The sequence below is a fragment of the Medicago sativa genome, chromosome 2 (assembly GCF_051527215.1).
Source record: "Medicago sativa cultivar Bolivia chromosome 2, Bolivia_mono, whole genome shotgun sequence".
Taxonomy (NCBI): domain Eukaryota; kingdom Viridiplantae; phylum Streptophyta; class Magnoliopsida; order Fabales; family Fabaceae; genus Medicago; species Medicago sativa.
Window position 1 is genome coordinate 31,060,001 of NC_140750.1, and position 20,690 is coordinate 31,080,690.

At 31.7% G+C, this 20,690-nt stretch overlaps 3 protein-coding genes and 1 long non-coding RNA gene across 13 annotated transcripts; 1 reads left to right on the plus strand and 3 right to left on the minus strand.

The window, feature by feature from the left end:
- Nucleotides 1-2,231: 2,231 nt before the first annotated feature.
- INP1 (transcription factor) lies at nt 2,232-3,452 on the minus strand. The gene has a single exon (XM_085744361.1). The coding sequence runs from the start codon at nt 3,311-3,313 to the stop codon at nt 2,450-2,452; it is 864 nt and encodes a 287-aa protein (XP_085600487.1). The 5' UTR covers nt 3,314-3,452; the 3' UTR covers nt 2,232-2,449.
- Nucleotides 3,453-4,899: 1,447 nt separating this feature from the next.
- On the minus strand, nt 4,900-7,584 carry LOC146946204 (GDSL esterase/lipase 5-like). The gene is made up of 5 exons (XM_085748879.1): nt 7,264-7,584; nt 6,569-6,687; nt 6,127-6,357; nt 5,614-5,872; nt 4,900-5,256 (listed from the first exon to the last, which is right to left on the minus strand). Exons 3-5 carry the CDS (start codon nt 6,220-6,222, stop codon nt 4,961-4,963), a joined length of 651 nt encoding a protein of 216 aa, XP_085605005.1. The 5' UTR covers nt 6,223-6,357; nt 6,569-6,687; nt 7,264-7,584; the 3' UTR covers nt 4,900-4,960.
- A 1,940-nt stretch (nt 7,585-9,524) lies between these two features.
- LOC146946205 (uncharacterized) lies at nt 9,525-15,714 on the minus strand. Its single transcript, XR_015026664.1, has 3 exons — nt 15,541-15,714; nt 10,090-10,306; nt 9,525-10,009 (listed from the first exon to the last, which is right to left on the minus strand). It is a non-coding gene; the product is annotated as an uncharacterized LOC146946205 (long non-coding RNA).
- LOC146946206 (lysine-specific demethylase JMJ706-like) lies at nt 10,428-14,472 on the plus strand. Of its 10 annotated transcripts, none has more exons than XR_015026659.1 (8): nt 10,428-11,368; nt 11,540-11,623; nt 12,110-12,243; nt 12,407-12,460; nt 12,546-12,756; nt 13,335-13,437; nt 13,646-13,844; nt 14,222-14,472. XR_015026659.1 is itself a non-coding variant. In XM_085744357.1 (5 exons), the coding sequence occupies exons 3-5, from the start codon at nt 12,136-12,138 to the stop codon at nt 12,705-12,707; spliced, it is 324 nt and encodes a 107-aa protein (XP_085600483.1). In that variant the 5' UTR covers nt 10,428-11,368; nt 11,540-11,623; nt 12,024-12,135; the 3' UTR covers nt 12,708-12,744. The 10 variants fall into 10 exon arrangements, 1 of the variants encoding a protein (XP_085600483.1); XR_015026660.1 differs by having other exon boundaries at nt 11,545-11,623; XR_015026657.1 differs by having other exon boundaries at nt 10,434-11,368; nt 12,008-12,243.
- Nucleotides 15,715-20,690: the final 4,976 nt, after the last annotated feature.

The window sequence follows — 20,690 nt, forward strand, 5'->3', positions numbered from 1 at the left end:
TTCTATTATAACCTATATATATATATATATATATATATATATATATATATATATATATATATATATATATATATATAGGGTTATGTTACAAGACACCCTTTGGTGGTGTCTTTTATCAAGCAACACTTTAAAGTGTGATTTTCACTTTTTAGTTATAACTTTGCTAAAAGACACCTTCATAAAAGTAAGTTGGTGTCTTTTTGCAAAAGCTCATAGAGTAACTTGATAAAAGACACCTTCACAAAATGTGTCTTCTATCATAACCCATATATATATATATATATATATATATATATATATATATATATATATATATATATATATATATATATATATTAAAAAATCAAATTATAATCAAAAGAAAGATTAAGATAGAGATAGAAAGTTAATCGTCTAATTTTCTCAGCATCTAAGACTTCCAAAAGCCTAATATTGTAGGGAATTAAGTACTACTGTCAATTGGATATGGATTCTCATTTTCATTTTTCTCTCTCCCCTTCCTAACTCTCTATCTCTCTTCCTCTATTAATTAATAAATATAAACATAATCAAGAGAGTTAGTGAAATTAAGAGTGAGATAGAGTTCTTTAAAAAAAAAAAATGAGAGGCAAAGAGTTGGGAGAGGATCAAATTTGCTACCAACTTGGTTGGCTTAAAACTAGAAGTGACATAGAAGTCAACTGTAGCAAAAGAGATTTTTTTTTTTTTTATGGACTAGAAAACGAATATTGGGTCAATATCATTTCTTTTTTATGCTATTCAAAATCATTTGCAATTAGAAAAGTTAAAAGAAGAACAGAGAAAGTTGAATGTTAAAAGGGGAATCACACAGGAGCAATTGATCGGCTCATATGCTTTACTTTAGGACTCAACCCCGTTCCCTCCCTACGCAAGGGCATTTTGACATGGCAGATAAACACTTCTTGTCAAGGAAGTATAATGATTGTAATGCTATAAATGATTTTTCCTTTAATTCTATAAATTTTAGATAAATTGAATTTCGGGAGTTCATCTGAGCCCGTGTAAATCTCAATACTCATTAATATTTAGGGGAGTTGAACTCCCGTCTTGTGAGATATGAGTTAACTTTTTACCAACTGATCTAATCTAAATTAACTCTTCTTTATATTCCTTTAAAGTATATCTTTCGTTTATACATTATTTCTTACGTTTAGTGAAACAAATGCAATATAGAATTAATATGTTTTTTACTCGCTTCAATTTGCAAATATGCTCTGTTCATACTAACAGTGTTATATGCAAATATTTTTCATTTGAGTCACCCAAAAAGAAAATAAAATTTTTAGTTCACGATATTTTACAATGGTTTTGTAATATATGAATAATGTTTTTTTTAGACAAATGAATGATGTTTAATTTTTATTTATTTTTTATATCCAAAAATATAATTCTAAAAAAAATTTAGTTTTATCCGAAAATATAGTTTTTTAGAAAACATTGTGAAAGAAATTTTGGCCCAAGTTATTGTTTTGGCCCCATCAATTTTTGTTTTTTAGGAATTTCTTTTTTCATCCTCCAATCTTTGCAGACGCTCTATATTCTGATTCTAAAACTCAAAAGTCAAAGATTTTTTGAACGTGATTTACGCTTTTGGAAAATAAATTTTGAAATTCAATAAGCAATTTGAAAACCCTTAATTTTATTTATAACTTGGTTATTTTGTTAATCTAATTAGCAACAAATCTTTTCATTTTTGTTGCTCTAGACAATATTAAGGTTATCTTGTGGAAATGGCTACTAGCAGCAGAAAATTCTTATGCTTGGTGTATTAACCTAGAAGAAAATAATGAATTGGATAAGTCAGAAAATATTTGGTTGATGAGTTTGAGGTTCTAATGCTTTATCTTAGGGTGTAGGATACTAATGTATATATGTTGGCCTCATAGTAATTACTTTGGTGATCAAGCTCATTATACCAGAAAAGAGAAACTATATGCACTAATATTTTTGGACCAAACTTATGTAAAATTAAATAACTCTCTTCAAAAGAGTATAAATATGTGCATTACCAAACTATTGCTTAATTAACAAATCAAAAGAGAACACTGCATATATACATTAAAAGAGCACTCCAAATTCAATATTTTCATCCATTAAGGTATTAAATCCAATCAAAAACAAGATGGTATCAATTCATACACATTAACCAAAATCAAATACAATATGTAACTCCAAATTTTCAACTAGAACTCAAGAAAAAAAAATCAGACAGAAATCTAAAGAATATTAATATCAGAAAATGGCATCTTCAACTATATCACAAACACAAAATCTGTGCCATTTCAATATTCAACACTCCAAATCAAGAAAAAAGTACAATGAAACTTCAATTCACACAATCATACATTACATACATAATTACATAATGCACACAAATTGTCAAGCCAATATTCCTCTTTCTTCCATTGATGATGATTGAACCAACCAATCAGTGACACCTCGAACGACAAAAATCTTTATGATCTTTAGCATGATCAACAGAAAAACTCTTGGAATGTTCCACAGCATGAACCAAATCATGATCTTTAAATCCAATAAGAAACATAGACAAAGCTTCAAGAAACAAAGCAGCTTGATAAACACTTGCAGCACTTATAATATCAACAAGAACACTTCTCCTTAACCTATTTGCATAAAGAACAACACTAACAAACTCTTCAATGTAAACCCTAACATCATTTCCCAAAACAACTTTCCCTTTATTATCACCGCGATCTTTACACGAAAACCAGTCACCAACAACGTGTTCCACGAAACAGCCTTCCGCGCGTGCAAGCCTATCGTTAAGCGTTGGAACGATGGACTTCAAACCGCACTCTATTTGCTCCATACGTGTTATTAGGGTTTCTGATGGATTCCTCCACGCCATGGCTATTTGCCATGGACGATCAGAAGAGATTGAAACCGATGAATTATCGTCGGTTTCATTGTCTTCGTCGTCAAGAAAAGAACGAGCAAGGTTGGTGAAGATGAAAGGATGGATGTCAGAGATCCAAAGAAGAGGCTTTTCTAAGGAGTTATGCCAGTCTTGGTTGAGGATTTGAGAAGGGTCAGAGGTGGCGGCTGCGTCGAGGGTGTGGTAGTAAGATTGGAAGTGTTGGTGGATGAGCTCAACGTGAGTTGAGAGGAGGGTTAAGGAGTCGCCGGAGATAGAGCGACGGAGTAATGGAAGGTGATTGTTCTTGAGTGTGTTGAACCATTCTGTGTAGTATTCTTTGAATGGACGTGATGTTGATGATGAAGATGATGATGATGTGTGTTGTTTCTGTCTGTTGAATACTGATTTCAACATTTTCTTTTGGTTCTGGTTTTTCTGTTTTCTTGGAGTTGAATCTTGTTTTGCAGAATTGAGTGATAACTGTTTTTGTTTGTGTGATTCACACGGTTCTGATCAATATATATAAACAGGGTAATTAAGACTAATCAGTGTATATTAGAAACAGTTAAAGGATTGGAAGAATTATAGAAAAATGAGGTTTGGTTGTTCATAGATTGAAAGAAAACTATATATAAATGAATGGGACAAAGTTGGTTATAACAGAAAATGTGAAACTGAACTAACAGAAAAAATAACTAACAGAAAAGCAAAGTTGGTTAAGTACAGTTAACAATAATCAGTTAATAACTAATCACTTAACTGTATTATTATAAAGTAAAACGTGTGCTTATTTTCACATCTTCTTTCGTATCTATCTATCTATTTAAATATAAAGAGGATAAAGTATTTTGTACACATATCAGTGTTTTTATTGTAGCTAGGTCTCTTTAGTACTTAATATAGTTTGAACATGCCTAGTATAAAGAATAAAATATACAAGAATTGATAGAATATTACGACCTTATCCCATTACACTCCCAAAGTTACCTTCAATTTGGATGAGCTTCTCAAGCCACTATGTTTGGGTTATGGTAAATGATGTTAAATATCTTGTTTGAGTTAAATATCTTCATATGCTTAATATGTATTAAACTACAAATAGATTCTCAATTGTATAACTAGTAAAAAGTCAAGGTATAATATATACGTTGATGAGAGAAATTGTCTCTATGTACTTGTTCACATTGACTATATAAGCCTCCTTGTACCCCTTAATATAATCAACATTTTTATTATGGATACAATTTATAATTTAATTCCTACATTTTTCTCTTATTCATGACTTCCATCTTCAATTCTAAGTTGTTGTCAATGTTATACTCTAAATGTTATATACATCATTCAATTTTGTTCCTAAACTATCATTATCTCATCAATTTCGTCCCTAAACTTTTAAAATCAACTAAATGGTCCTTAAACTATGAGAAATATATCAATTTGGTCCCCCAATTTACTTATCTAGAGACCAAACTGATGGACAAGAGTATAGTTTAACAAGGACAGATGCATGTACACAAGTCTGTAGGCTTGTGTCTGCACTAAATTTTGAGTTTTTTTTTAGGTGGTAGAAATATATAGTAATATATATTACTAGTTGAAATGTTGACTAAATGGTCCACACAATACTTTTCTCTTGGCCCACACATAAACACACACCTTGACACAACATCGCAACCTTTTCCAAATATAAATGGTTAAACAATTGTTTAGTTATTTATAGAGAGAGATACTTTTGTTGGTATTTCAAATTTATATATATATATATATGTGGTGCCCCCAATTTCCAAAATTCTTAGATCCGTCACTGACCATATTGATTAATTTCTCATAGTTTAGGGAACTTTAAGTTGATTTTAATAGTTCATGGACAAAATAGGTGATAGAGTGATAGTTTATGGATTGAATTGAATGTTTATTCATAATATGGAATGATGTTTCTTATTTATTTCATTTGGTTTGTATTGTTAGCCTTTGCGCCGATCATGCAATGGAAAGCGTCGTGACACAAATATCTAGTGTTATTGGCATTTTGCTATTGTTATTATATTTTTACATATAAACTCAGAATCCATGCTCAATTTCTGGGACATCAACTACATCAGCTATAGTCATGAGTTTGATGTCATTGTTAAATAGCCTTTCTAAATTGTATGGTCCAACTATGGAAGGTGATCCATTCCATAAAGCCTTTGCAAATTGCTCATGAATCTTCTCTGTTGGGTGGAAAGAATCCCACCATACAAACTCTTCAACATTGTCACATAAGTTGTATTCTTTAATTGTCTTTGTGCCACCACATGTGTAGATACCTCCATATGGTCCACTTCCACAACAAGCATTAACCCCATCCTCAAAACCTTCATTGAAAAACAAAAAAATTGTTTGGTCACACATTATGAAAAACCGATGCAAATACAAATAACCAACATGATATTGACATGTTGACACTAGTAATAATTTGATAAATATAATAATTGATTTTGACCACATGTATCAATATCAGATACTGACACATGTCAGAGACTGAATACATCTTCAATCTGAAATGTCGGTGCTACATAAGTCAAATAGAATAATTGAATTTGACCACATGTCTCAGTATTAGATACTGACACATGTCAGATACCGAATACACCTTCAATCTGAAATGTCGGTGTTACATAAGTCAGATATCATGAATATTGACATATAATAAATGGCATTGAAAGACATACCATATTTTGTGGGATTATTTATTTTATCTTGAAGCCAATCATAGAAATTAGAATTTGTGTACATGAACCCTTTAAGGACTTGGTTGAGGCTTGTAAGAATATTACTCAAAGCATTGTTATGTGCTAGAGCAAGAGCAGAAGCTGCTTCAAAACAACCACCTTTGTTTGCTTCAGGATTTGCAGCTCTAAGGGCTGGTAGGCAACCCAAAGGAGACAAACTTAAAAATCCAAATTTTCTTGCTCCTTTCTCATATAGTATCTGTACACATAGAATGATCAAATTGATTATATCATTTCTTTAAGGAAAATTGTTATTATAAATTGAGAAACTAACTTTTTGTATTTTAGTTAGTTGAAGGTGATTTTGCAGCTACTTAGGCCTGAACATTTTAATTAAATAACTTTTTCAAAATTTAATTCAGCATTAGTTCTAAATTTACAAAAAATTATAACTATTTTGGTAACATTTTCCAATAAAAATTTAATAAAGAATCTAATAAAACAGATTCTTACTTGAATTGCTTGTGTGAGGTTTCCAATGACCATCCCAATATATTGTTCAGGATTGTAGCTTTCTTGCATTTTTGGGTTATTTAAATAACCACCCATGTAATCATTGCTTCCAATGCTAATGAAATAAACTGCTTCTGAGATCAAATCCTTTGCCTTCTCCTCTCCAAGCTTTTCTGCTAGTGATTTCCTCACTTCTTCAAAGTTACTTAATTGTGTTGGAAGATCAATCACCTATTTAATTTATGTTGAATTAGAAAATTTACATCACCTTTTATATTAAACAAGCTTTTTAAGAGTAAAACCATTTAAACATAAATTAGTTAACTATCACAAAATCAATTATGTCCTAAAACATGTTTATCAAATGCTCATCTAAATCAGTAATTAAAGAAAATTAATATATAATATAAGAGAATGCTTAAACAATATGTGTAAGGACTACCAGTCCCTGATTGGTTTGAGGAAGAACACCAGCCCCACTAGAAGCAAAGTTGACACAATTACTATAATCAATAGATGGTTTTAAAAATGGAGGAATCAGAGGCAACTTTGCATATTCAGCTGCATCAACAATCAATAGAAAATTAGTACCTCACATGTCATACCTATGAAGCATACAAATATGGACATATGACACAACATTGACACAGACACATAACACCAATAATAATTAAATGTAATTATATGTATCGTTGTAGGGCACTAAACAATCCTTCAATATTAAGTGTCTCGTACACAAAAGGACAAAGTATATTAATTGGCCTAAAAATCAATGATAAAATTCGAGAATATTTCCTTAAAAAAAAATCGAGAATATAAACATTTTAACCATAAAATTCTTTGAACACTATTCCAAAGAGTATAGAGACCAGTCTCATGGTCTCTTTATATAAATCAAATCATAGTTCTTAAGTCTGCAATCACAATTTCAGCTACAATATAAAAGTTCAAAGGTCTTGCAGTGACATCACAAGAGCAATTGTGGCCGCATCGGTCACATTTGTCCACATCTTACTACAATATAAAGATTCAGAACGTAACAACTTTGCGTTCGCAACCCCAAATTCAAAACAACGAATTGCATTCAAAATTTGAAATCGAAGAAAAAAAAGATAGTCACAGTGGTATGTTATATACCTATAAAATCTGTAATAACACGGCCATTTGAGAATCGTCCTGAGGGTTTATCAAAAACCCCATTTTGTCCATATGGTTTACAATCTGCTTTGTTTTCAGGAATAGTATCTATATAGTTGTTGTTGCCAGAATCAACAGTAGAGTCACCAAAAATGAAAAGGGCATTATTGGTAATACCATTGGCAATTTCATTTTTGTGACTTTGTGATGTGATCAAACTCAATGAAGCAATGAATTGAATTAAAACTATGTAAACAATAAAACAACACAAAAAATTTAGACTTTGATTCTGAAGACTTTAATTTCAATTGATCAACCAATGCCTCTTATAGTGTTGTTTTACTTTTTATATAGCAGTTTTGCTATGATTTTCAATTGGCGATGTAAATGATGCAATGGTCCTGCTAAAATGTCAATGTCTATGTTAGTTTAATGTATGATATTATGTTACATGTATAATTTTATAATCAAATGTACTCATCACATACTCTTTCATACAAGGTATGAGAGATGTCACCAAAAAATAAGACAAGGTATTATATTTGTTTATGCATGGTCCAAATTATGGACGTAATTCATACGGTTAAATTTGGCCGGTATATGATCCATTTGAGCGTGAAGACAGTGCATTAAGCCAAATATTCATTTAACATTTTGAATTTGAAATGTCTTTGAAATTGCCAACCAAGGATAAGGAGAGGTGAAATGCAGCAGATATTCTTTTGTGCTATTGATGGAATAGATGAAGTTACTCTAGAAGTAATTTTGAGCTGACTTAATTTGCATTGAATTTCACTCCTCTACAAAAAGTATTGACGGAATAGATCAACTTGTCAAATTTCATAAAATTTTGAAAAAATTTATACTTGATTAAATAACTTCAAATGGTTGTATAGAAATCTTTTAAAAAACATAAGTACATTAGTAAAAAAAGACCTTTCAAAAAACATAAGTACCACATAACAATTATCAAATTACATAGCTATAAATTTTGGATTTGCATTAAATTTTGTGTTTTATCATTAGAGTACTCTTGTGAAATGATTATTTCAAATTCTTGTGTACTTAAATTTATGGATTTAATTTTATACACAGGAACACTATTGGAATCAAGTCTTTTTTAATAATGTGTATACCTTTTCAAGTGTAGTAGCTAGCTTAACCTTGCTCATTAGCCTCTAGAAAATTGGAATTAAGTCTTTTAAACATTGAGCCAAAAGGAGTCGAAGATTTTTTTTTGGAAGTAAACTAAACTTCCCTACTGAAACTGACAACAGAATGAATCGAACTGAAAATCTTGAAGATTATTAGTTATGATTCTCCAACTTTGGCTAGCTAAGTGAGTGAACTTTATTGAAATTTTAAATAATATGAAGAAAAAAATAACCAGTATAGGTTAGCCCACATTAAAATACCTAAATTTATCTCGCATTCATGTTAATCCCTTACATAATGTGGTGAAAACTTAAGGGGTAAGGATTTTTTTTTTTTTTTTATGAAAATCTAGTCATCAATTATTCTTTTTTTTGTTGGTCAAGTAGCGTAATTGATAGACATTCACCTCTTAAGGTGAATAAGTGGAAAATTTAGAGTTCGAACTCTGATCATTTATGTAATGTTCCTACCAACTGAATTAACCAATTAATTATTCCTTATAAAGAACCCAAAACACACGACTTAGATATAGAGGCGGATTTGACCTCACAATATTAGCGAGACAATTTTTTTTTGTCAAATAATTAAATAATAATAAATTATTTTTGATAGGCAAAGAAGTAGGGAGGGTATCAAGAGGAGACCGAAGCATCCCAACTAGGTTGGCACCCAACTGTCACCTCCATCGTCTACCACCTATATATTATTAAAAAAAAGGAGAAAATAGTATGCACAAGAGGGGAGACTAGTTAATAAATTTAATAGTTATATTAAAAATAGTTGTAACAACCAAAATTACAAAGAAAATAATCTATTTTTCATTTGTTAAAAATGAACTAAAATTATATCATTACTAATTGTTCTAAGAACATATCTTTCTATACAGGTTACAAGAGATGAATCAAATGCTCTAGCAGACTACCCATGCATACTGACGAGTGAGCGCGTTACACACTTTTTTTTAAAGCAAAGTCGTAATTGCGTAGAAATTATAAAAATATCTATATCTCAGTATTGATATATGAATAAAAATATATACATATATATAAATTATACAAAAAATTATTTCCGTATTAAATATGAGAAAATATAGACATGTGTGTAAATTAAAAAAAAAAAGTTCACGTATTAGTAAAAATATAGACACATGTATAAACTTCAAAAAAATGTACACCTACATTTTTTTTCATGTACAAAATTATATTAAATGCAACAATAAAATAGAACGGTCGTTATGAACCAAATAGAAATCTCAATCTTTCTTCTTATAGTCTCCAACGGTGTAAGGAGTAAATATTTATTTGATGAAGTTCTTCTTGCTCCATGTATTCCAACCCAGATATTCACATACTCATCATTATGATTGATACCAAATGTTGTGATGCAGTTCCTTTTGTAAAACCTTGTAGATTTTTTCATTGTTTCTATGTCATTAATTGTTTGTGTAAATATCTTCTAAGCACTTGGAAGCTTAAATTTGTTATCTATTAGACCAGCCAGCCACATGGAATGTATCTCTGAAAGTGTAAAGATTTGAAGACTCTCAACATAACCCACAAAGGCCATGTTAGAATAGATGGATGGACGGTCCCTGTCACAAATACATCATAACTTGATTATTCATTCTCAAATTAAAAAGAAAAGCAAGTAACAAATAAAAATTCTACTTACTTATTCCGCATAGAATCCCTAAGAAAAAAATGTATGTGGACATCGGAAAATCAAAACCCTCTTTGTCCCGAACAAATTACTTCATTTCCACCACTTTGGTGTTGAACATAACATACTTGAACAAATCAAAATGAACAACATAAGTATGAAGTAGATTTGTGGGTGGATGTCATGCCGTTTATTTGTGCTAAGACCAAACGATATGTTGAAAACAGCGCTGAAATCAAGCAAAAACCATTGTTATTGTTGGAGAAATAATAACAGTATAGTTTGAAGGCAAAGAAAAACATGACTTCATGTGACATATATACTTACATCGTGATCCCCACTAGTACAAAAATGACTTATTAAAACAGGGATTTTAAATGGGATGTTATCCACATGACTTAAAAGCCCGTGTGAAGGAAAGGAATTTGAGACCATTAGATATTAAATCGGGTAAACCCATTTAAAAACAATTTTATATTAAAATTAAAAAATAAGACCCAAATTCATCAGTGCCACAAATCTAATTTCTCACCACACGCCCACAACATTCATATGCGAACCAGATCTCAACCCCAATCTTCATCAACCCTAGACTCAAATCTCCAATCACTCTCATCAATCGTTAAAATTCAGCCACCGTGATGTAGATCTAGAAGCTGGTGGTGCGACGAGAGCTCTTTCTCCGTACCATCTCCATTTTCCTTCGTCCTCCGGCGCTCTCGTCTTCTTGGTTGTCGTCCTTTTGTCTCGTCGTTTTGCCGGCAGGTTTTTTGTTTTCTTCTAGCTCGTCGTTGCTCGCGGACTTCACGTTTTCGAGGTCACAAGATCTGATTTGGTTTCTCTTGTTCAGAGCCTCACCGGGTTGGGGGTGTGTAGCCTCGCCGGAGGATGAAGGTTTGTGTCGCGCCATCTCCTCTTTGGGTGGCCGACGTTTTTTGGTTCTTATCGTTTTTTTTTCTTCTGTTTCTGTATTGTTGGTTTCGTTGGTTCTGTTCCTGGCCGGTTGTTTCCTTGGTTCTGTTCGCCGTTTTTGGTGTTTTTTGTGCTTTTGTGTTACTGTCTATTGTGTGTTCGGTGGTTTTGGTTATGTCCCGTGTTTAGTTGTGGATCTGTTTCATTAAACCCAATTGGGTGTGTGTCAATTTGGTTCTGAATCTTCGTGCTTGTGGGTTCAAGGATATACATTACCTGCTGATATACAGTATGTTGACGCTAGATGGGAAATTCCAGTTGTGCTTCCTCTGCGTGATTGTTTTGCCCAAGAGATCAACATGTTTTGCAATCTTGACAGGTTTGTACTCCTCTGGATATGCATAAACATTTTAAAAGAAATATGTCGGTGCTTTTTGTTTGTTCTGCTTCTTGTTTTGGAAAATTTGGAATTCTTTTGCGTTGTCATCCATGTTTGTCCGATTGCATCATGTAATTGTTACTGACTGGATTTGTCTCATCTCTTTGGCAGGGCAGTCTAAAGACCATTAAACTGTCTACAAGTTCGAGTTCTAGCATTAATAGCTTGGTCTCATCTTTTGTGGCTCTACTACAGGTATAATTTGTTCTGCCTGAACCCCATTCGATATATAAGCGGGGTTAGGGGTGAAGACATTTCAGTGATGGGTTTTAACTTCGGAAAGTTGGCTGTGACCTGTTTTATGAGTGTTATATTGTGAATTTTTTTTAGATTCTTCTCATCTTTTGCATCACGTTCTCTTGGCTTGTTATGCCCCATATATACAGCTAGTCCACTGATTTTACATATATGTGACTTAATTTTTTGCCTTTTATGGAATTAGATGTGCCACAGCCTGATGCATATTCGAAATAGAATTTTAAATGCTCACTAGTAGGGTTTAGGGAGAACATGCTTTTGTTGATTAGTATTTAATTTTTCCCTTAAAGTAGAAGCCTGAATTGACTAACTTGGTTTTAGATATTGTTTGTACTAGAAAATATACATATCATGAATTTGAAGCTCTTGCAAACAAGGCATTTTCCAATAGATTTTACGGTAAAGAAGATCTCTCTTGTTTAGATATCGAAAAAGTGTTCTGGCACGAAATGATACATGGAGAGAAAGGAACAGTTGAGTATGGAGTCAATGTTGAGGAAAGCGCCTTTTCAAGTGATCCTGATGATAAGCTTGGAACAAGCAATTTCAATTTGAAGGTTTCTTCTCAAAATTTATGCTTGCTAAATTCCTTGTTAGTTTTGACTTAACATCTTTAATTATTGAGTTTATATTTGAATTCAGTCTATTAATCTTTACTTGTGGCACTATTCTTCTGTAAGTGTAATTATTGTTTGATTAACACTTTTCATTTGATTTTAGAATTTGCCGCGGCTGCCACAGTCTCCATTACGTTTACTTGACAGAAAAATTCCAGTAAGGAATCAATTTTTGTAACCTAATCTGAATTAAAAGTTGTTAATAATTATTTTTATTATTTTAATTTTATTCAAAATTTTAGGGATTAACTGATCCTATGCTTTACATTGGGATGCTATTCAGTATGTTTGCACGGCATGTTGAAAAGACTGTCTTGGATCATGTGTATTGCAACAAAATCTTAGCAGAACATGGCCTTCCATCAGATGTAACAGGCCTTCCTTCCTCAACTTTCACAGTATAAACCTCTAACATTATGAAAACTGAAACTGGAATGAAATCTGCAGCAAAAGGTGTGTGTTTCAGAACTGTGACTTGCAGGGTAGTTGAGTTCTGATAGAAATAAATTCTAAGGCTACTTGGTGTTGCATGTGTTGATAGTAGTTTTTTCAAAGCTGTTTTATACACTTTTTCAGCTGTTTATGTTTGTTTGCATGCTTTTCAGAAACTTAAGTCCTTGTAAGCATTTATAGTGGCTGTAAAAGGTTGGTGAAGCTTCAAAACTAACTTTGTCACTATTCTAACAGACAAAATCAGAAATAGGAAAGAAAAACATTCAATAAAAACTATGGTTCTGGTTTTATTATTTTTGTAATGAAAATGTAATGGAATTATTAAATAGTCAAACCTTTCAAGAGACAACAAAATTATTAGTCTCTCAAATTAGGTGTCTTTTTTATTATTTTTCTATCTCAAATTATTTATTTCTTTTATAAAATCAATACTACAATATTTACGTAGTATTTTTTTTCATTAACATAACCTTATTTATTGCATTACAATCACTTAACTATTTCATTGGTTACAATCACTTTATAATGTCATGCTTATAAAGAAGTTAATCATATGAGAATCAAATGTTTGTGTTCAGGTAATTGCTGGAATTGATGTGGCAGTGAGATCAATGAAAGTCGGTGGTATTCGCAGAGTCATCATACCTCCCTCACTTGGGTATCAGAACACATCAGCCTCATGTAAGAATCCTTTTATGATCCTGAATTACATAGTTACGTTTGATTGATTGTTATGCATATATACAATATACATTAGCTAAATTGATAGGTTTTTTCATCACAAACACGCGCGCGCAGACATATATTCTCTAGTTGGAGCTTATTATATACGTTTGATTGACTACTACGGTACTAATTTTTATTGTATTCTTTCGAACAAAAAAAAAAGTTCTTTGACAGGCAGTGGCTGTTCACTAGCATTTTTAATCCGACTCGACTTGCTAATGGTGAATGTTCGACTTTAGGGACACTTATATTTGATATTGAACTGGTTGGTCTGAGGCATCAATGAATTCAGAATGATCCAGCCATCTTGTAAACATGCAAACACTTTCTTTGTTCTAGCAAGGAGATAATTTTTTTTGAAGGTAATATCTATCCTAAGATTAAGTTCTTTCTATGGAATCTGCTGTTTTCATATAACCTCGATCTTGTTTTGTAAGTTTACGGCCATTTTTAAGGCCGTTTTCAAGTATGTATGTGTGCCATGCATGTTAGACATATATCTTATAATTGTACCTCATGTTATGCTTATAGCATTCACAAGTATTCTGAAGCATATATAACCAACCCCTTTAATAAACAATAAGTACGATATTTCTTTTAGATTGTTCTTTGTATGTCACGCTGCCGCTTTTATATTACTTTCTCTATATTGCTTTCATTTACCTACCTCACCAGAACATGGAAATTCCATGATGTTTTTATTTAGTTAGCATTACATCTTGTGAGATGTATTTTGCAGGTTCGGAAGTTCAGTAAGCATTGTATTTTGCAGGTTAACCAAAAGCTAATTAGAGGTTTAGTTGACAGAAATAAGGCATGTTGCCTGGAAATAAGATTTGAGATATAGAGCGGCTATCTTTTCAATTGTATAGACTTAGGGCCATTTTGGTTTTAAGAGAGTCTTGAGACTCTTGAATATCTTTGGGAATTCAATTGTAATCCAGGAACTTTCCCCCTATTTTTAATAATAATACCGGTTGGTTTCTATCATTGTCTTCTACGTTCACCAATTGCAATGTTAGACTGTGGGTTGTCAATGAAAATTACCCTGAAGTAGACTGTATTGGGTTAGATGTTTGGGACTTGATGAGATGCTTTGTGCATTTGTACACTTGTCTTAACTTGTTTATTTGCCTTCCTTAGCTTTTATATTCTTCAAAAAATAATTATCATACACTTTATTATTTGCCTACCTCATGTTAGACATATATCTTATAATATGTGGGTAATTACATTCAATGGATGGTTAATGAATATAACAAGGTGTTGCAACTGATTAACCATTCACTAGATACAATTAATTAACCACAATTTTGATATTTCAAATTATATTCAGTACCATAATTGTGTATAAAAAAAACTAAAATACAGAGAGAATTTAAATGGGGTGAACCGATTTAAATTCAATGATTTTTGACTCTTGTTAGCCTTTTTTAAATGGGTTCAACCGATTTAAATTAAAAGATTTTAGATCGGTTCAACCGATTTAAATTAAACGATTTTAAATCGGGTAAAGGGGGCTGCTTTAAAATCAAATACACTTTTTAAATCGGCCACCTATAAATCGGATGTTCACCCGATTTAAAAAGTCATATTCACCCGATTTAAAAAGTGTTTTCTGCACTAGTGCCCCTATAAAAAGAAACTGTGGACCAATATAACTTATATAAGAGGCAATAGTATTAACACATGAAAGTATGAGTAAATAGAAATCACGTACTCACATATATAAATCAAATGGTTAAATGTTATTAGAAAAAAAATGATTTAATGTTTCATATGATAAAGTACATGATACAATAAACAAGGTTCGATGCAATATTAAGACTTGTTTAGCTTTTTATCTTGTGTCTTAAGACACAAGTTAGCAAGACCCAATAATTAATTATGATAATTCATGGAGTCTAGATCTTAGTGATCCTAATCAAATTAATTAATCAATCAATCCAACATGTATGCATGCTAGAATCTTAGTGTTCATGAGAAGAATGAAGTAAGAAGTGATAATCTAAAACAGATCAACAAGAGGATTTAAAAAGAAAATAAAATATATATTACTTGGTAGGTGATCTTCTTCTTTCTCTTCTTCTTCATCTCTCTCTGCTTGTGTTTCTAAACAAAACAGGTTTTAAAAGGAAAAAAAGGGAAGGAATTTTTTGGGGAAAACTGCAAACAGTTGAGTGAAAAATAAAAAATGGGTTAGCTAATTGCAATAGACGGGGGTTTGGGTTTAGGGTTTAGGGTTTAGACAAGAGCTTAATATATAGCCAGGAGAGCCTATTTGAAACACTTCCCAAAAACTCTTTTTTAGTTTTTAAAAACTTGAAAATCAAAAACTTGTTTGCTAAACTATTTTTAAAATTACAGTTTTTGAAACTGTTTTGAATTTTTTAGTTTTGGGGACTAAAAAATTAAAATATGTAAAAGGATAACCATTGTGAAAAGAGGACTTATATATTTCAAAAACTGAAAACAAAAACTATTTCAAACAGGCAAGTTCCTTGGCACACTCACAAAATGGTAAGTTTACCTCTTAATTAATCTTTAATTATTTTAAAAATAACTAAAAAGTTCATTCAATGTTTTTATTTTATGTTTAGTTGGTAAGGAGTTGAATCATATGTAAGTTATGGTTTCAACTCCCTACTCTACTAGCATGGAGACTGATTTGTAAGTACCTCTAACAATGCTTGTTGAACTTTAAAATCGAACATTGATAACCCTTATTTATTTATTTTTTTGAGGAAATTGATAACCCTTATTTCTCAACTCACCTAAACCAGTAATTTTTTTTTTTTTTGACTTTATGTAAGTATGCCAAATATGAGTGTTTGTAGTTTGTGTCTATAGAAGATTTGTTAAAATAAAAAATTACGAGCCTTGCTCAAAATGAATGTGTAAACTAGGGTAAAAAATTATGAGCCATATTTACACTGTAACTGTTTCTCTGCAGATATTCACTCGTCATACTTTTTTGCAACTTGATTTTGCGTCCGTACGCGGGTTCGTTGGGTTACGCCTTTTATTAGTGTTTTTTTATTATGATAGATTAGAGTTGATCCATTTGAACTGTTTTTATAACGATGTATTCCTCATTTGGTTATTCCTGGGTCAGGTCTAATGTCCCCCGTATGTGTATCTCTTTCTTTTTATTTAATATATTTCTATTTTACCTAAAAAAAATTGCATGCATTCCACGAGGAAGTATTCTTCTAATCAAGATAAAAATAAAAATGCCATGCAAGGACGGCAAGTAGCTTCATGTGAGTGGATGGTCCCATTGTTTGCATCAGAAAGTGAAGAGATGTCCATGAATGAAGTAATTAAAGGAGATCTTATTTTAAAAAAAAAAGTTACTATTTATGAATGAATAAGGAAATTCTCGAAATTGTAGTCATCGATTAAAATAAACCTTATTTTTTAATTTACAAATATATTTTTGAAATTTTAAAATAACATTTAAAAAATAGTCCATATGTGGCAGGCTAACTAGACATGTCACAATGCATGTTGATATCACATCAATGTAAGTTTACTACAAACTAATTTATTTATAAAATTTAGCTATTTTAAAAACGAATTTCTATCAGAGAATACGTGAAAAACACAATATGGATTCGTACCTTTTATCAAGTTTTCTCCATACCCAAGAATCATTGGCCTGGCTTCCAATCTTGACCACCTGCGGTAGAGGTCCAAATCTCTTTTCAATCATAGCAATTCATGTATATTTGTTATCACAATGGCTATGTCAGAATATCGACGATCCACGTGATTCTGACATATCCATCACTATAGCAAACATAGGCTTCATTGTTGGTATATTTAACTATTTTTAACGAGGACTAAATAAATACGAGTCATGCTGACAAATGCACTTAAGACACTCATTAAAGATTTAAAAAAGAAAATAATTGATAAATTTTATATGAAAAAGTCATTTTTTAACATACAAATGCTCTTTGAACACTTTTGATCATTTTTTCAATAAATAAACCAAGCAACTAAGGATAATTATGACCTCTTTGAATTGGAGGGTGACACAAAATAAATAAGCAAATACTAGGTACGAAGAAAAAAAAAATCATACATTTGAGTTCATCAGCATCAGCATATATAAAAAAGTGTAGTTTTCCCGCCACCACAATTTGGACACAGTTTCTAGGAGAAGAAAGATATTGCGGGGAGACAAGTATCGTCCCAAAAGCCAAGACAATATTTTGGTTCATAGCGATACCACTCTTAATATAAAAAAATTGGTAATTTTTCTCACACATTCAATCTCATTAATTATTTTTAAGATTTTTTTTTTTGTCTTTATCTTTTGACATGGAAGAAATGGAGAATAGTTTAAATGGATAGGATCTTAACTCATTTCTTAACTCACCTAAACTTGTAATAAAACAAAATGTTTTGACTTTAAGTATGCCTAAAACATGTGTTTCTAGTTTGTGTCCATGAAGGATTTGTTAAAATAAAATATTACTCCCTCCGTTTCAAAATGAGTGTCGTTCTAGGTGTTTACACACATATTAAGAAATACAATGATTAAAAGAAAGAGAATGGTTATTTTACCAAATTATCCTTGTTAACTATTGGTTAGTTTTAAAAGTAATACTTTGGAAGTAGTGTGCAAAGTATTAATTGGAGGGTACAATTGAAAAGAAAAAGTTATTATTGCATTGGAAATTGAAAGTGACATTCATTTTGAAACAAATTTTTTTGTTTTAAAGTGACACTCATTTTGAAACGGAGGGAGTATGAGCCTTGCTCAAAATGAATGCAAACTAGGGTAAAATAATGGCATGCATTCCACGAGGAATTATTTTTCTATAAAGATAAAAATAAAAATGCCATGCAAGGACGGCAAGTAGCTTCATGTCGTTCATACAAATTGGTTTTTTGTGTGTTAAAATTGACTAACTTCCACACCAAAAAAATTGACATTATTGTGATAGTAATTTAATTTAATTTTTTGGGTAAATTTTTGTGTGTGAGACGGTAATTTAATTTAAGTGTTTTTGGATAAATTTTTTCATGATTAAATTATGGATTAAGATATGGGTTACTAGGTTGAAAGGGAATTAGTTTGCGATTTAAGATATGGGTCATTTGTTTTGTTAGAGAGTAATTCAATTTGAGTTTTTAGGTAAATTTCTGTTTGATTTAAGTTTTGGTATACATGTTGCATGATTATTTTGGATTATATAGAGATTTTATTTACAAAAATTTATTTGGCTTTGTTCTCACATGCAAATTGTTATCGAACTATTTCATAGTCTTCGACCGACAAATATATGTGTAGTATTTAAAGTTGAGTCAGTTTAAAATTATGAAACATAACCATATTTAGTAGTTGAATTAAAACACATAGCATCTTTAATAGGGTAAATATTTCAAAAATAAGTTTTGATGTACACGATTATTGACCATGGGGCTGCTGATGATGTCGAGTATAACATGGATGATTTTGTGAATTTGAATTCTTTAGAATACTATCTTGTTATTATCTTAGTTTATTTGTTGTTCTTTTTAGAGTTTCTTGGATGATGGATGTTGTTACTGTTAATGTCTTGAGTGCTTAAATTTGTATGCTTATTATTTCTTTGGAGGTGTGGAAGGAGCTAATATAAAGGGAGGCTAGAGGTACCGACCACTATCATGGTTTTGATGTGAATAACCTATCAGTATCTGCTATACTACAATGGCAGTAAGATTGCAGCTCTGGGAGCAGTTAAGGTGTGCAAACCATGTAGGTATAATTTTTTGCATCTTGAGTCCGAGGAGGATGTATCAATAGATGGTAGAGGCTGGTGAGTAGTCATAATTATGGTAACGTTATTCTTGAAATGGTGAAGTGTAGAAGGGATGTCTTCGAACATATTTATGCTTTATATAAAAACCTTCATGGTCATTGAATTTGTGCTTGGTATGGGTAGGTATCAGACGGAAAACAATACCCATGTCCCATTTTTAGTTTGAAATAGGTATTATAATTGTAAAGTTATCTAATGTCTCCATTATATAAATTGTTCAACTTATCACTGAAATAGGTGGAAGACTGGATTTGCTATGGTGGAGAGATTTGTGTTCGATTGGAAGGGAATTTGATTTGGAATCAAACTGGATTTCACTGGTAATTCAATGAGAGCTTGGTAGCGGAAATAAGACATTATTTTGGAAGGATTGGTGGATAGGAGAGCAACGTTTAAAGAATTCTGCTCTTTACCCAAATTGTTTTGCTCATTCCCAAAGTAAATGACCTTTTTACCCTTACCCAACTTAACATGCGCTAGTGCAAAATGATGCGTGACTTAAGATATGTAGCGTGACTTAACTCACGCTAGTACGAATTTCCAAATTTTTCACGTGAGTTAAGTCATGCTGCGTGAGTTAACTCACGCTAGTATAAATTTTCAAATTTTTCACGTGACTTAAGTCACGCTTGCTGAAAACAGACTTCCCACTGGTCACATATATTTCTGTTTTCTGCCTTCAAAATCAACCAATATTTTTATAGTTTATCATTAATAAGTTGTTAAATCCAACACGTCTCCTCACTTGAAGCATGGATGGTACATAGAGGCTCAGCCTACCTACCTTGTGTTAAAACAAACTTTTATTTAGGTGAATGGTAAAACGATAAGGATCAAACAATTAATGATGACATGAGGTGTAAATCTACCAACAAAAATGAAAATTGTTTAATGAAGCGATGCTTTGGAGGACAAACTTTGAAGAAGAAAATAGGCACACATCCAAAGCAATCAAAGAATTTGAAACTGTTTTTATTGATTGTTTATCTCAGGAGGACAAACTTGCTTCTCTCTTTCGCCCTCTTTTTCATCTAATTTCAATGATACTTGAGAATGGATTTTCAATTTGGGGGTGAATTTAATAAACGTGAGTTAACTCACGTTAAATTGTTTTGAAATTTACACTGGCGTGAGTTAACTCATGCTGCGTGACTTAAGTCACGCTAATAACATAACTGGCGTGAGTTAACCCACGCTACGTAAGTTAACATGCGTAAGAGCAAAACTGTCTTTTACTTTTGGGAATGAGCGAAACTGTTTGGGTAAAGAGCAGAATTCACGTTTAAATATCAGATGGACCCAAAATAGCAGTGGGCCTGACAGTTCCCGACCCATTCCAGATCATTGACAACATTAGGCGCAGAGTGGAAGGTGCTATGAAGATTCTTGGTG

Excerpts from the sequence above, each read along its gene's own strand:
- INP1 (XM_085744361.1), bottom strand. The coding sequence starts at position 3,313 with ATGTTGAAATCAGTATTCAACAGACAGAAACAACACACATCATCATCA.
- LOC146946206 (XM_085744357.1), top strand. The coding sequence starts at position 12,136 with ATGATACATGGAGAGAAAGGAACAGTTGAGTATGGAGTCAATGTTGAG. Across the intron at positions 12,244-12,406 it reads CAAGCAATTTCAATTTGAAG|AATTTGCCGCGGCTGCCACA; the intron begins GTTTCTTCTCAA and ends ATTTGATTTTAG. Across the intron at positions 12,461-12,545 it reads TACTTGACAGAAAAATTCCA|GGATTAACTGATCCTATGCT; the intron begins GTAAGGAATCAA and ends TCAAAATTTTAG.
- LOC146946204 (XM_085748879.1), bottom strand. The coding sequence starts at position 6,222 with ATGGGTGGTTATTTAAATAACCCAAAAATGCAAGAAAGCTACAATCCT. Across the intron at positions 5,873-6,126 it reads ACCTCACACAAGCAATTCAA|ATACTATATGAGAAAGGAGC; the intron begins GTAAGAATCTGT and ends CTATGTGTACAG. Across the intron at positions 5,257-5,613 it reads AAATAATCCCACAAAATATG|GTTTTGAGGATGGGGTTAAT; the intron begins GTATGTCTTTCA and ends TTTTCAATGAAG.